General features: G+C 41.2%; 1 protein-coding gene across 1 annotated transcript in view; it reads right to left on the reverse strand.

Moving 5' to 3' along the window:
- Positions 1–13,989, reverse strand: part of ANKRD17 (ankyrin repeat domain 17) — a gene marked incomplete at its 5' end in the record, with an annotated part of 115,845 nt that overhangs the window by 38,629 nt on the left and 63,227 nt on the right. The window contains 4 exons of the mRNA XM_089679612.1: positions 7,798–7,893; positions 8,041–8,203; positions 10,574–10,749; positions 11,781–11,994. Coding sequence (XP_089535738.1) covers positions 7,798–7,893; positions 8,041–8,203; positions 10,574–10,749; positions 11,781–11,994 — 649 coding nt within the window. The remainder of the gene's footprint in view (positions 1–7,797; positions 7,894–8,040; positions 8,204–10,573; positions 10,750–11,780; positions 11,995–13,989) is intronic.

Raw genomic sequence — 13,989 nt, forward strand, 5'->3', positions numbered from 1 at the left:
TCATAACATCACAATTGGTTACAAAAATCAGTGTCTCTTTGCACTATAGGGATTTTCACAATAGGGATGCTAGTTCCCTCCAATTATGGGGACAGAGTGTGATCTCTTACAAAAGAAAGTGAATCTATAATATGGATACATTACATTCAAAAGGTTTAAATTTACAGTTGGGCAGAAATCATTTCATCGCTGATTTGTAGCGATATGAGTGATTTCATCCCTTGTGTGTATGTTCACACATGGAGGGTGATAAACGTGTCTGTAGCCTGCAATTTATTATAATCAGACCCAGGTCTTCCCTATTAGTTACATATTTGTTTATCTTCTGTTTATTACACTCCACTAGTTTTTTAGTTTGGGACTGTTGTGTGGGATAACAATTTTACCTGTAGGTTTTGTGGGATATAGTTTAAAGAGTAGAATCTTGATAAAGAAAGACCTCTGGGTGTGGAATATCTGGACTGCGCAAAAGCATCCGATACAGTTCCTCAAATGCTTAATTTACATAGTGACTTAGACCACAGTGTATGTACCTGGATAAAACACTGGTTACAGGGGTGCGTACAAAGGAAAGTGATAAATAGCAAATACTCAGAATGGTCTGGAGTGGGGAGGGGTAAATGGGGAACCCCAAGGCTCGGTCCTGGAAGCAATTCTGTTTCATCGATTTATAAATTATAGAGGTTGGTATAAATAGCTCAATCTCAGTGTTTGCGGATACAAAGCTAAGCAGAGCAATAACTTCACAGCAGGATATAGAAACTTTACCAGATAACATTAATAAAATTAGGGCGTGGGCAAAATGAGGTTGAACATTGAAAAATGTAACGTAATGCACTTAGGGGCCAAAAAAAAAAAAAAAAAAAAAAAATGAATGCAAGTTACTCGCTAGGCAGAAGAATCATTAGGGGATTCCAGAATGGAAAAAGATCTGGGGGTCTTAGTAGAACACAGGCTCAGCAATGGCATGTAATGCCAAGCTGCAGCAAGCAAAGCCAGCAGAATATTAGCATGCATTAAAAAGAGTATTTACTCCAGAAATAAGACTAATGCTAGCACTATACATAATTCTGGTTTGGCCACACCTTGAGTATGCCATCCAGTTTTGGTCACCAATCCTCAGGAAGTATGCTGGAGAGGCAACAAAGCTAGTAAGAGTACTGGAGGACCACAATTATGAGGAATGACTACCAACATTACATTTATTCTCTGAGGAGAAGAGATGCTTGAGAGGAGTTATGATAGTAATATACAAATACCTCAATGGTGACCCCAGCATAGGAAGAAAACTATTCAGTTTCAGGGAGCTTAATACACGTGGCCATGCCATGAAATTGGAGGAGATGCAGTTTAACCTTAATCTGCGTAGGGGGGTTCTTTACTGTTAAGAGCAGTAAGGATGTGGAACTCCCTTCTACAATTAGTGGTGTCTGCAGGAAGTGTCGATAGTTTGAAATAAAAATTCTTAGATAGGCATCTAAGTGAATGCAATATACAGGGATATGGCAAAAACTTAAAACACAACAAATGCACACACCCACACAGGTTGAACTGGATGGGCTGGTGTCTTAAGTCAACCTTAGGTAACTATGATTAGAGGACGACTGATTAACCCCCTCTTCTTTAAACGCTTTTTTTTTTTTAATGGAATGGGTGGGTGATCCACATGTAGTTATTGTATCAAAGGGGAAAACGGAGATCTGCATACAGTCAGGTCCATAAATATTGTGACATTGACACAATTTTAACATTTTTGGCTCTATACACCACCACAATGGATTTGAAATGAAACGAACAAGATGTGCTTTAACTGCAGACTGTCAGCTTTAATGTGAGGGTATTTACATCCAAATCAGGTGAACGGTGTAGGAATTACAACAGTTTGCATATGTGCCTCCCACTTGTTAAGGGACCAAAAGTAACAGGACAATTGGCTTCTTAGCTGTTCCATGGCCAGGTGTGTGTTATTCCCTCATTATCCCAATTACAATGAGCAGATAAGAGGTCCAGAGTTAATTTCAAGTGTGCTATTTGCTTTTGTAATCTGTTGCTGTCAACTCTCAAGATGAGATCCAAAGAGCTGTCACTATCAGTGAAGCAAGCCATCATTAGGCTGAAAAAACAAAACAAACCCATCAGAGAGATAGCAAAAACATTAGGCGTGGCCAAAACAACTGTTTGGAACATTCTTAAAAAGAAGGAACGCAGCGGTGAGCTCAGCAACACCAAAAGACCCGGAAGACCATGGAAAACAACTGTGGTGGATGACCTAAGAATTATTTCCCTGGTGAAGAAAACACCCTTCACAACAGTTGGCCAGATCAAGAACACTCTCCAGGAGGTAGGCGTATGTGTGTCAAAGTCAACAATCAAGAGAAGACTTCACCAGAGTGAATACAGAGGGTTCACCACAAGGTGTAAACCATTGGTGAGCCTCAAAAACATGAAGGCCAGATTAGAGTTTGCCAAACGACATCTAAAAAAGCCTTCAAAGTTCTGGAACAACATCCTATGGACAGATGAGACCAAGATCAACTTGTACTAGAGTGATGGGAAGAGAAGAGTATGGAGAAGGAAAGGAACTGCTCATGATCCTAAGCATACCACCTCATCAGTGAAGCATGGTGGTGGTAGTGTCATGGCGTGGGCATGTATGGCTGCCAATGGAACTGGTTCTCTTGTATTTATTGATGCGACTGCTGACAAAAGCAGCAGGATGAATTCTGAAGTGTTTTGGGCAATATTATCTGCTCATATTCAGCCAAATGCTTCACAACTCATTGGACGCCGTTTCACAGTGCAGATGGACAATGACCCAAAGCAGACTGCAAAAGCAACCAAAAGAGTTTAAGGGAAAGAAGTGGAATGTTATGCAATGGCCAAGTCAATCACCTGACCTGAATCCTATTGAGCATGCATTTCACTTGCTGAAGACAAAACTGAAGGGAAAATGCCCCAAGAACAAGCAGTAACTGAAGACCATTGCAGTAGAGGCCTGGCAGAGCATCACCAGGGATGAAACCCATCGTCTGGTGATGTCTATGCATTCTAGACTTCAGGCTGTAATTGACTGCAAAGGATTTGCAACCAAGTATTAAAAAGTGAAAGTTTGATTTATGATTATTATTCTGTCCCATTTCTTTTGGCCCTTAACAAGTGGGAGGCACATATGCCAACTGCTGTAATTCCTACAACGTTCACCTGATTTGGATGTAAATACCCTCAAATTAAAGTTGCCAGTCTGCAGTTAAATCACATCTTGTTCGCTTAAAAATACCACGTGAACGTTTATAGCTGTATTACTTATGCATGTTTTTATAACTAATATTCATTTACATTATGCTGTCAGGCCATTGTTAAATTGGACAATGACTGATTTTTTTTTTTTTTTTTTTTTTTTTTAATATCCATTATTAGGCCTCTTGCACAGGAGAGTCATCATTTACTGATTTTTTTTTTTAGGAACTTGTGACGCCTGTGTGCAAGGGTGCAAAAACTGTGTGTAAAGAACCTGAGTAATGTTGAGTATAGGCAAGTAGAGGTGTGTAAGCATATAGACAAGTAAAATTCTTCACTGGTCGTATTGTAATATACTCACTTATACTCGTGTAAACTAGAGAACATGCGAGTAAATTACTGCACTCAAATGAAACATTTTCCACTTTTGTTTTACTGCTCTGTACTGCACAATCACTGTTTTATTCAAATAAATTAACATGTCAATTTACAATATACATGAAAGTGTGATGTCATAGATTGAAATGTATTGGCAAGAGACGTATCTACATAATAATGGGCATTATACTTCAGGTGTACATGAAAAGAAAAGAGTAGAAAGGAAATTAAAAAAAAAAAAAAAAAAAAGGAAAGGGCACAATCACCCGTAAACTAACAGGGTACATAACTACAAACAGTAGATTACTGTAAAGTAACTGGTGCTTGCCCATATTACAATGTTCAGTCAAGGCATATTTAATCATCAAAGGCTTTGATAGGTTTACACATACAACATCAGAACATAAGGACTATGTAAGAACTTGAGGTGGCAGGTCAGAAAGTAAGTGAAGCAAGGACTCACTGGTATCCTGAGAATCTACACATGGCTCCCATATTTTAAGAAATTTCTTAGGGCATCCCCTCATATGTTAATTTATAAAGCTGAAGGTTTTGATTAATCAGTTTTTTCCATAGGCCCATATGGAGGTCATCAACCTTTATCTGTACAGCAATTGTTTTCCTAGCATAAAAGAGTAGCAATCCAAGAAAACTTTTAGTCCTAGCTGAGAATTCTATGTCCTCAAATACTCCCAATAAACACCATTTGGGATTGTATACGTTGGGGAGCTCAAAATTAGAGGCAATAAACTCTGTAACCTCTGACCAAAAAGGCCTGAAATTGACAGGCCCAAACCATGTGTATAAAATTGTCCCGTTCAGCCTCGAATTTGTTACAGAGGACACTCCCGTTCGTGCACAAGGAAGAGCCACTTAGGGGTGTAGTAAAGTCTGTGGATATATCTTGGTTGAATAAGTTTCTCTCTGGCCGAAAGGACAGTGTCAAAAAAGGAATTAGTAAGGCGTGAGGTCTGGGTCATCAGTCACCCACTTAGCTTGTAATTTGGAAAGCGAGGCAGAAGGCCTATCCCTAAGTACGGAGTAAAACGCAGAAACCAGGCGCGTATGTTCAGGGGAAATCAATGCACGTTCCAATTTGGAGATGCACCTCTCTAAGAACTAGTTGGGCTTTTGTTGTGTGCCAGAGTTGAATATATAATGCCAACCACTAGGGATGCCTAGTTCTTGTGTGATTGACTGATTTTCCCAGAAGTCTGCACTAAGATGCAAGTCAGATTGTGACCATCCCCCACAACGAAAATTTTTGATGAGATAGCCCCAAAGGTAAATCACGGTTAAAGGGATGCAGACCCTGCCATTTTCCTCAGAGCCTTGCAGGTGCAGCAGCTGATTATTATGAAGTCACTGCCATACATATTCACTTTGCACATGGGCACAGACAGCCAGCTACTTCTTCAAATTAACAAAAAAGGTAGGAATCGGCAACAAAGTTTCTTAAAATACTTGCAAAGTACATAGATCATCCAGAGGGGAATGTTTATTTTCCTTAACAAAAGTGGAGTTACTCTTTAACCATCCAAAATTTTGAAGGAACTGTGCAGTCTTTTGGCTGACAATGTCAAGGTGAAAGAGTCCTTCAGTAGGTGGTCATCAAAGTACCCTGTGAGATGAATGTCCACAGTCTACAGAAGAGTAATGCAGGCCATAGATGGTTCGTTTATTAGCCGATTTTTCGTCCGAAAAACGAAACATCGGTCGTTCTATTGCCACCAATGATTGCAAAAATCAGCCGGTTTTCACAAATTTTCCAGCATGACCAATAAAAAAAAAAAAATGAGTAGGAACCGCGAAAATCAGCCAATGTCATTGCCCCACTAACAGTGCGAAAATTGGCCGATTGTTCTTTCCGATAAAAAATCGGCCGATAGACGAACTGTCTAAGGCCTGAAAGCGTTGGTGGGGGGAAGATGGGAATAAGTAGATAGGTCTATTCATTCCAGAAATTCCCCTTGTCAGAGAAGTAATGACAGATCTTGCATCCAGAGTTTTGGTACCCAAAGAAATCTGTTCAGAGCCTTTAAGTCTAGAATGGAGCAGATGCCCCTATTTAGTTTGTGACTAAGAATAGGTTTCAATAAAATCCGCAGAACCTTTCCTCTAAGGGAATTGGTATCACCATCCCATTGTGACTGGATCAGTCTGTCTGTCAACAGTGGACAGCAGTTATCGAAAAGAAATAGACACACAGGGGTTTAAATAGAATGTTCACTCATCATTTTTCTCTTTTCGGGAAACCGTATGTTCTAGAAGCGCCAAAAGTTTTCTGGAGAATTCAGACAGTGGCAGAATAAACTGCTTTTGTCAGATAGGCCTAGTGTGCACCTGAAATGGTACTAGAGTCAGGAGGAGGGAAGTAGTGTTTTCAAACACTGCTTAAGAACAAGGAAACCGCTATCCACCAGAGTGGGGTTTGGAGTTACCTGTAGGCCATTGGCACAGCATGTGTTATTTGGCCTTTTCGTCCTAGCTCCCTGGCACCTGTGATCCATTATTGCTAAAGTGAGGGGATCGATGTACTCACAGAATGGGTGTGTAACCCAAGCACTGACAATATTCCTTGACTGTGTCTCTATAGCACAAGGAAGCAAAAAGTGCAGCAAGCATGGTGTACACATTTTCATTAGATATGGTGGGTGGAAGTGTGTCAGCCAGGAGGCATGCTGCAACTACATCACCATCCTGAGGCTATGTGCAGATAGGAAAAGAAAGCCAAATTTTAAATTACTTAAGAAATACTTACAATGCCAAAAGGCATTACAGATTTGTACAACAGGTAAGACCACAAAGTGAATAACTCCCCATATCTATGCTTAAGAATCCATTATGTCTCCCAAGCACTGCAGGCTATGCACAGTTAGAACAGTCCAAATTACATGGAAACTCTGTCTAACCTTTGTCCATGTCGCTGGGCCTGTTAGGCAGTCGAAACTTTGCCTGTCGCAGTAGGCATAACCTGATAAGATCTTCAGGGTCTGGGAACCTTGGAGATGGAACAACATCCTGGATCTGTATAGCACCCAGCGGCTAACTACACACATTGCCATAACACATCATCAAGGCGAGATCCTAAACTCAGGATCCAGTGCCTGAAGCAAACAATATAGATTGACCCTACACAGAAGGCTCTGGGTATGGTCCCCAGGGCTATTAGAAACCTCAAGGCCCCTTTAAGCCAACCTGACAGGCCTCCTAGAGAAAAAAAAAACAAAAAAAAAACACCACACACAATTTACTATGCTTCAGTTCTGAACAGTGAGTGATAGGTACCGATAGCTCGTTCTGTTCATGCAGGAAAGAAAAAGGCAGGTAAATGTGACAGTTACTGGACTGTTCTACCAGTCTCCATCCTGAAGGATTCTATTGTATGCTTGCAGCTGCCAGTGGGTGGGAGAGGAGGGAATCTGGCAGCACTGCGGAGATGGGGGCACACAGGGGGGCCTGAGCAGCAGGGAAGGAAGACACATTGTGCGGGTAATCGGTCCTGTGGGGTGGGGGCAATTACTGGAACCGATCCCAGAGGAGAAGCAGCCAGCTTTCAGCTGCTACAGAGAACCACACAGGAGATTAGTTCCAGTAATTGCAACCCCCCCCCCCTCCGATTCACCCAGCTGTTTGGGCCCCCCTGTTGACCTGGGACCTGTACAGGACGACTGGTGATACCCCCTTATCCAGGGCCCTAATGGTCCCCCAAGGTAAATGTAGAGCGTTACTGATCTGGAGACTGCTGGAGAAACCAGGGTAAGAAGCAGTCTTGATAGAAGTGACTAACAAGAAAAGAAGTGGTTGAAAAAAGGTAAAACTTCTCCAAGGATGAACAGGTCCACCAGCTAAGGACAGTTTGCCAGTGTCCAATATTGCAAAGGCAGCAGCATAACCCAATGCACCTGAATAATTCATTCATGGATATATAGTCTACAATACCTAATTTTGTTCAAGTTGTGTTTAAAATTAGTTTCATCCCATGTAATTTGAGGGCTAATATTATGCTAAATCCATAATGAAGAACAGTCGTTTATTCATCCAGTGTTATCCAACTTCAAGATTGCTTTTTGGCAAGTATGACATCAGATTACAAATACAATTGAAAGAAGAAAAAAAAAAATCATGATTGAAGTGGTCATCAAATGTTTACTCTTCAATGATTTATTCAGGTCAATTTACCTTATCTGTAATGGTGGCAATATACCTCATGCACTCAGAGTCTGAGGGAAACTGGTTTACCTCTTTCACAAGGTAACGCACCACTTTAACATGACCCTACAACACAAAGAAAATGCAGCTAAATGGAAAGCAAACTGATAAATAATGCATATATGTAAAAGGCACGCACACCATAATCTGTGCATGTGCACTTTTGAAATATTAAAACATAAAAGTTGTTACACACACACATAGAAAAAGTACCTTTCTAAAAGCTGCCATGAGGGGCGTTATCTTTCTATTGTCTGCTGCATCGACATCTGCTCCAGCTTGCACAAGTAGTTGAACAACATCCAAATGACCTCCATTTGCTGCTAGCCAAAGCGGAGTGTTCCCCTTTTTGTTTCTTACATCAATATGAGCTCCCCTGTAATAAGAAACCGGTTTTAAGCACTGTCGTATATACAGTTGAAATAGTAACAAAAGTTGGAAAAAACGGCATTTAACCCCTTCACGCCTAAGGGTAAAACAAATCTAAATGCCTAAGCACAATTCTGCACCGTTGACGTGATAGCAAAACCGTACATATCATCACAACTACTTTGCACATCCAGGTGGATTATACCTTGATTTTTTCAGGACAAATTGGGCTTTCATTTGGTGGTAAATGGTAATGGATATCGCCTGATTTTTTTTTATTATCAAAGGAAAACTGGCCAAAAATAGTAAAAAAAAAATCCTTTTTTTTTTATTTAGCTATGTGTTTCTTGTTATGACCATAACCTACCACCAAAGAGCAACCCAAAATAAATTCTCCAGCTCTTGACGATCGCAGCGATACCATATATGTGTATGTTATTTGTTGTTTGTACCTGTAGTACAGCCCAGAAACCATAGTGCGCATTTTGTTTTTGTCTTTTTTTTTTTTTTTTTTACCTAAAACACACTAACACTAACTGACACTGACATTAACACTAACTGACACCAATTTTTTTTTAAATCCTGACCTTGACCCTGACCTTTGACTTTGACCCTGACCTAAACACTAACCCTGGCACTGAACTAGATCCAACCTTGATCTAGGTATTTTTTTTTATTTTTTCTTTTATTTTTTTAATATTTATCTTTTTTTTTTTTTACAAACTTTTTTTTTTCTTCTCTCTGACAGGAGTTCGAGAGATACAATGTATCTCTCTTCTCCATTCATAGAGAGAGAGAGAGAAAAAAAAACAAGGGGGCCGGGCTGCACAGTGACTGATCACTGTGATAGCCAATCAGAGGCTATCACAGCGATCATGTGACCCGATCGTTAGAACGGGACCCGGTGCTCTCAGTGACACCGCGGTCTCGGTGCTGGGAGCGCGCTGAGGGGCGCGCTCCCAACACAAAGACAGGTACGCAAATATGCGGCCCCACGGAAAAAAGGCCAGGTCCGTGAGGCCGCATATTTGTGTTACGTCGGCGTCAAGGGGTTAAAGAACTTTAATCATTGAAGTGGACCATTCAGTTTCATATTAAACAATAGGAATCTGATCTGGGTGCAAGGCCATTAAAAGAGAACAAACTGAAGAATTGCACAATACCAACAGTCATTTATGGCAGTGTGTTATGTCTGAACTCACTCCACAAGTAACCTGGTCATAAATTTGTTAGCATTTATACCAGAAGTTCTAAGTTAGAGTAATAAAGTCACTTTGTTTCATAAAATAGACAACATAAAACTTACACTTATTTTTTTTTCTTCTTTAAAAAGAAAAAACTTCTCCTCTGCATTTACGTTAGAAAATACTGTCTGGCTGCGTTGACGGAAAACTCATCGTATGTTCCCAATATGCCCTCGAAACCTATGGAGTGGAGTCCCCTCTACGTGCATGTTCCCGCTCTGTACTACAACTGTACATGCAGCGCTCTGAGCTCCACACATCCAGGCAGCGTGAGAGGGATATTGTTTTATTAAAAAAAACCAAAAAACCCAAAAGAAAGATTTACCAGTAACTGCTTTCAAGCATTTTTCAGGACAGCACATGAGAGAAACAGTCTTCAACAGGGAACACCTCACTAAAAACAATAAACGGATGTCCTTCTGCCAAACTGGTCAGTTATAAAACAGAATCAAAGAACCTAGCCTTAAGCAAAACACTTAAAAAGTGATAACACAAGGATGGGAATCCTGCTCTCCTGGAAGACTCCATGGAAAAAGAGTTACCAACATCCAGGGTTGCACATGGGAGGATAACAAAAAACATGCTAGGTTTGGGGGGGGGGGGGGTTCCTGGAGAGCTTTGCCTGCAAAAGTCTGACCATGAACATTACAGATTGCCCTAGGTACCTCTCAACAGATTGATATGAAAACAAAATGCAGGAGACCTAAAGTCCACAGATAAAAAAAAAAAATTGAGTACAATTGTACAATATATCTTAAAAACAAAGTCGCACAGGACATGCTTAGAAGATCCCTTTCTCTAAGTTCAGCCCCGTAGATTCTTGACCATAGGGTTATAGAGCCACCATCAGGAGCAAGCCACTAGGCAGAAAAAAAAAACAAGCACCGCATTCAGAAGACCTCTGCTACTCCCTGCTCCTCCTACAAGCTTTAACGTGTGCTCTGCTGAACACTGATAGTCACAAGACTGTTCTAACTGCTGAAGAAAAAATAATTGCCCTTCCATGTTCTGTGTACTGTGGGAGACCAGATATAGTCCTGGGTTTAGTAACACTTTAAAGTGGAAATGCATATGTAAAAAACACAAAATTCCTCCTCTCCCCCCCCCACCACCACAGTAGCCACTAAAGGTACCTGCTAATTAGAAGCTCGCAGAATTTGTAGTGCCCCTTGTCTGCTGCAATGGTCAGAGCAGTATCCCTCGAAGATGGCACTGGAGGAGCATTGACATCTGCACCTTTATCAAGAAGAACCCGTCCCACTTCTGCATAACCACCAGAAGCAGCTTCCATTAAGGGAGTCAGACCAGTCTGTAAAACATACAATAAGGGAGCAGAAGACACAAAAGTTAAAGTAATCTGCTAAACCTATCAATTATTGCTTAAAACACAAAGATCTAAAAGTAGTTGACAATGGGAGAATGTTAGAAAAAAAAAAAAAATAGTGAAAAAAACTGCTGCAACTTACAAAGCTTTAAGAGAAAGGTGACTGGTCTTGCATTAACCACTTGCCTACTGGGCACTTTTACTGCCTTCGTGCCCATGCCAATTTTAAGCTTTCAGTCCTGTCGCACTTTGAATGACAATTGCATGCAACATTGCATTCATATGACATTTTTATCATTTTTTTTTTTCATACACAGAGCTTTCTTTTGGTGGTATTTGCCACTGGGTGTTTTATTTTTTGCAGTATAAACAAAAAATGAGCAAACGATTTGAAAAAAAAAAAACAAAAAACGTTTTCTTTGTTTCTATTATAAAACAGATAATTTTTCTTTCCTTAACGGATGTGCATTGATGAGGCTGCACTGGTAGGCTGCAGTGATGAGGTGGCACTGGTGGGCAATGAGGAGGAACTGATATGCAGCAATGATGGGCACTGATAGGCGGGACTGGCTGAGGGCACTGCACTGGTGGTTGGCACTGATCATCAGTGCCTAGATGATCAGTGCAGATGTCCTCTGACATTTGCTGAGTATCGGCAGTACTTTCCTCACACTGACGGCGTGCGGAAAGTGCTGCCGATAACTGGCAACTGTATTTACACTGATCTGCTGTGTCATTGGACACAGCTGATCATGTGGTAAAAGGCCACGGTGAATGGCCTTTTACCTAATCATGTGATCAGCTGTGTCCGGAGAGCGCATTCTGAGAGGACGTCATAAGATGCCCTCCGAGAACAGGACAACCACGCTGTAGCGGTCATTCGGCTATAGCTCGGTCGGCAAGTGGTTAATAAATTGCAGAAGTTCACAAGAGCCAATTGAGTCATTGATACCATCTATAATAAATCCAAAAACCTGCTAGTCAATGGCAATCCTAAAATGATGAACTTTCCGTACCTTTGCTCTGTGCTCCACATTAGCTTTTCTGTCAAGGAGAAGACTGACCACTTCGGTTCTGCCTTGGAAACAGGCCAATGTAAGTGCTGTGTTTCGGTTTGTTTCTATCTGTGCATTGATGTCTGAGCCCATGTCCAACAGCAACTTAACAGCAGCAGTATGACCATTCATGGCAGCCAACATCAAAGGTGATATTCCCAACTTGCTACCAGTTCTGAAGGCAAAGAGTTACACATACACGAGAATTAAATTTAAAATCCACCAATCTGAACTTGAATTTTTTAAAACAATTGACATAAATTGAAATGTTGATGGAAAAAAAAAATTAAATTCACAAAAAGAATTTTGATTTACCAGTAAATGTTACATGTTAGAGAACAGTACTAAACACTGCTTTATATACAGAGAGCATGGGTTAAAGGCTGCTATCCAAAGTGGCTGTAACTAGGCAAAGCTTTTGGACATGCTCCCCCTTTGTGTACACCTACAACCCTAATCCACTGTATGACCTAGTGTGGTTTTTTTTGGCTTTGATTTTTTTAAGCATGCAATGCAGAGTAACAAAATCAGTGGGGAAGGTGACCGGAGCCCTGTACTGTACTCCAAGATATGGAATTTACAGTTAGGTCACAAACCCTTTTACTTCAAAGTGATATTAAAGCCCCGGTTTTTCTTTATTAAAATAATAAACATCATACTTACCTTCTCTGTGCAATGGTTTTATACAGAGCAGCACCAATCCACTACTTCAGGGGTTCGTCACCAGCACCACTCCTCTCTAGCAAGTGCTCCCATAAAAAGCTGCTTTTTATGGGGGCATTCGTGTGGACCCGTGCTCTCGAGCTGCCCTTTCTGAGTCTATTGACAGACGGTGCAGCTCAGCCCCCACTGCCACAGGATCTGATTGACAGCAGTGGAGGCTGAATGCTCCTGCTGCTATCAATCTGCCCAGTAGGAAGGTAGAGAGCTGAGAGAGCTGCTGCTCTTGTGCACATCGCTGTATCCAGATTGTGTTCAGGCAAGTATTAGGAGGACTGGGGGTTTGGTGATCCTGCAGCACAGTAAGTTTGAATGCATTAGGGTAAAACTTTAAGGCTTTAGGAGCATTTTAATCATACAATACAGAACACAGGCTGGCTATTCCAAGACCCTTGGATGCCCTCAAGCAATGAAACAGAATGATGGGCAACGAGACAACAGAACTGTGCCAACGTGGCCCAACAAAAAAGGAAAAAGGTCAAAGATCATCATCCAACTCAGAGTGGCACAAAGAACCTTGTGGCCAAAGACTGCATCTGCAGAGACCTTGACTTCTACCAGGTAGATTTTGAAGAATGTGTGTACTGAAGACTAGGTGACAGCCTTACATAGCTGAGGAACAGAGGCATGATGTTGGATGCCCAGAAAACTCCCACTGATCTGGTGGAGTGAGCATGGTACTGGAGGTACCATATCCTTTAGAGTATATACGAGTTATTATCCACTTGACAATCATAGGCATGGAAGCAGGGTGTCTTTCGAGACTCTGCTGGCAGGACAAAGTCTGCTTTTACATAGCGGCTGTGGCTTTGAGATAGACTGACAGCCCTTACGTCCAAACAATGCAGAGTCATTTCCTTGGAATGCTTGGGAGCAGGGCAAAAAGGAAGGTAGGACAAACTCTTCATTACAGGAGAGAGCACAAACGGAAGTTTCCCTAATGAGCTCAAAGGGTGGTTTCTGCAGAGCAGAGGGGACCAGGCCCAGATCCCAAGGAAAAACAAAGTACTGTAAAGGGGTTCTGATCCGTGAGGAAACTTGGATAAAAGTTTTCTGGAATAGGGTGACAACGCCTAAATCTGTCACTTAAAGTGGTATTAAACCCAAAACAAAAAATATACAGCAGGTTACCAATCAGAAGTGGTGGCTGCATTAGTTTTATATCTTAGGCTTTTCTCTCCCCGTTTTCACCTGGTGATCTGGCCAGTAACACCTTCTGTATTAGTGTGCCTCCACTCTGAATGAAGGAGATCATGGAGCACATTTGGGCAGCTAATTACTTTATAAGCAGTTACAGCAAACCTTTTTTCCTTTTGGAATAAAGGCTTTACATAAATAGAATCTGATCACTGTAAAACTTCCCCATCAAAGTTAAATAGTTTGTCTCAACCATCTAACTGCTACATCTGTCGGATAGATTTTTTGTGAAAAAACAACAAACTTACTTGGC

This window comes from Staurois parvus, unplaced genomic scaffold, assembly GCF_062004578.1.
Source record: "Staurois parvus isolate SC_StPar_1 unplaced genomic scaffold, SC_StPar_1.0 ptg000227l, whole genome shotgun sequence".
NCBI lineage: Eukaryota > Metazoa > Chordata > Amphibia > Anura > Ranidae > Staurois > Staurois parvus.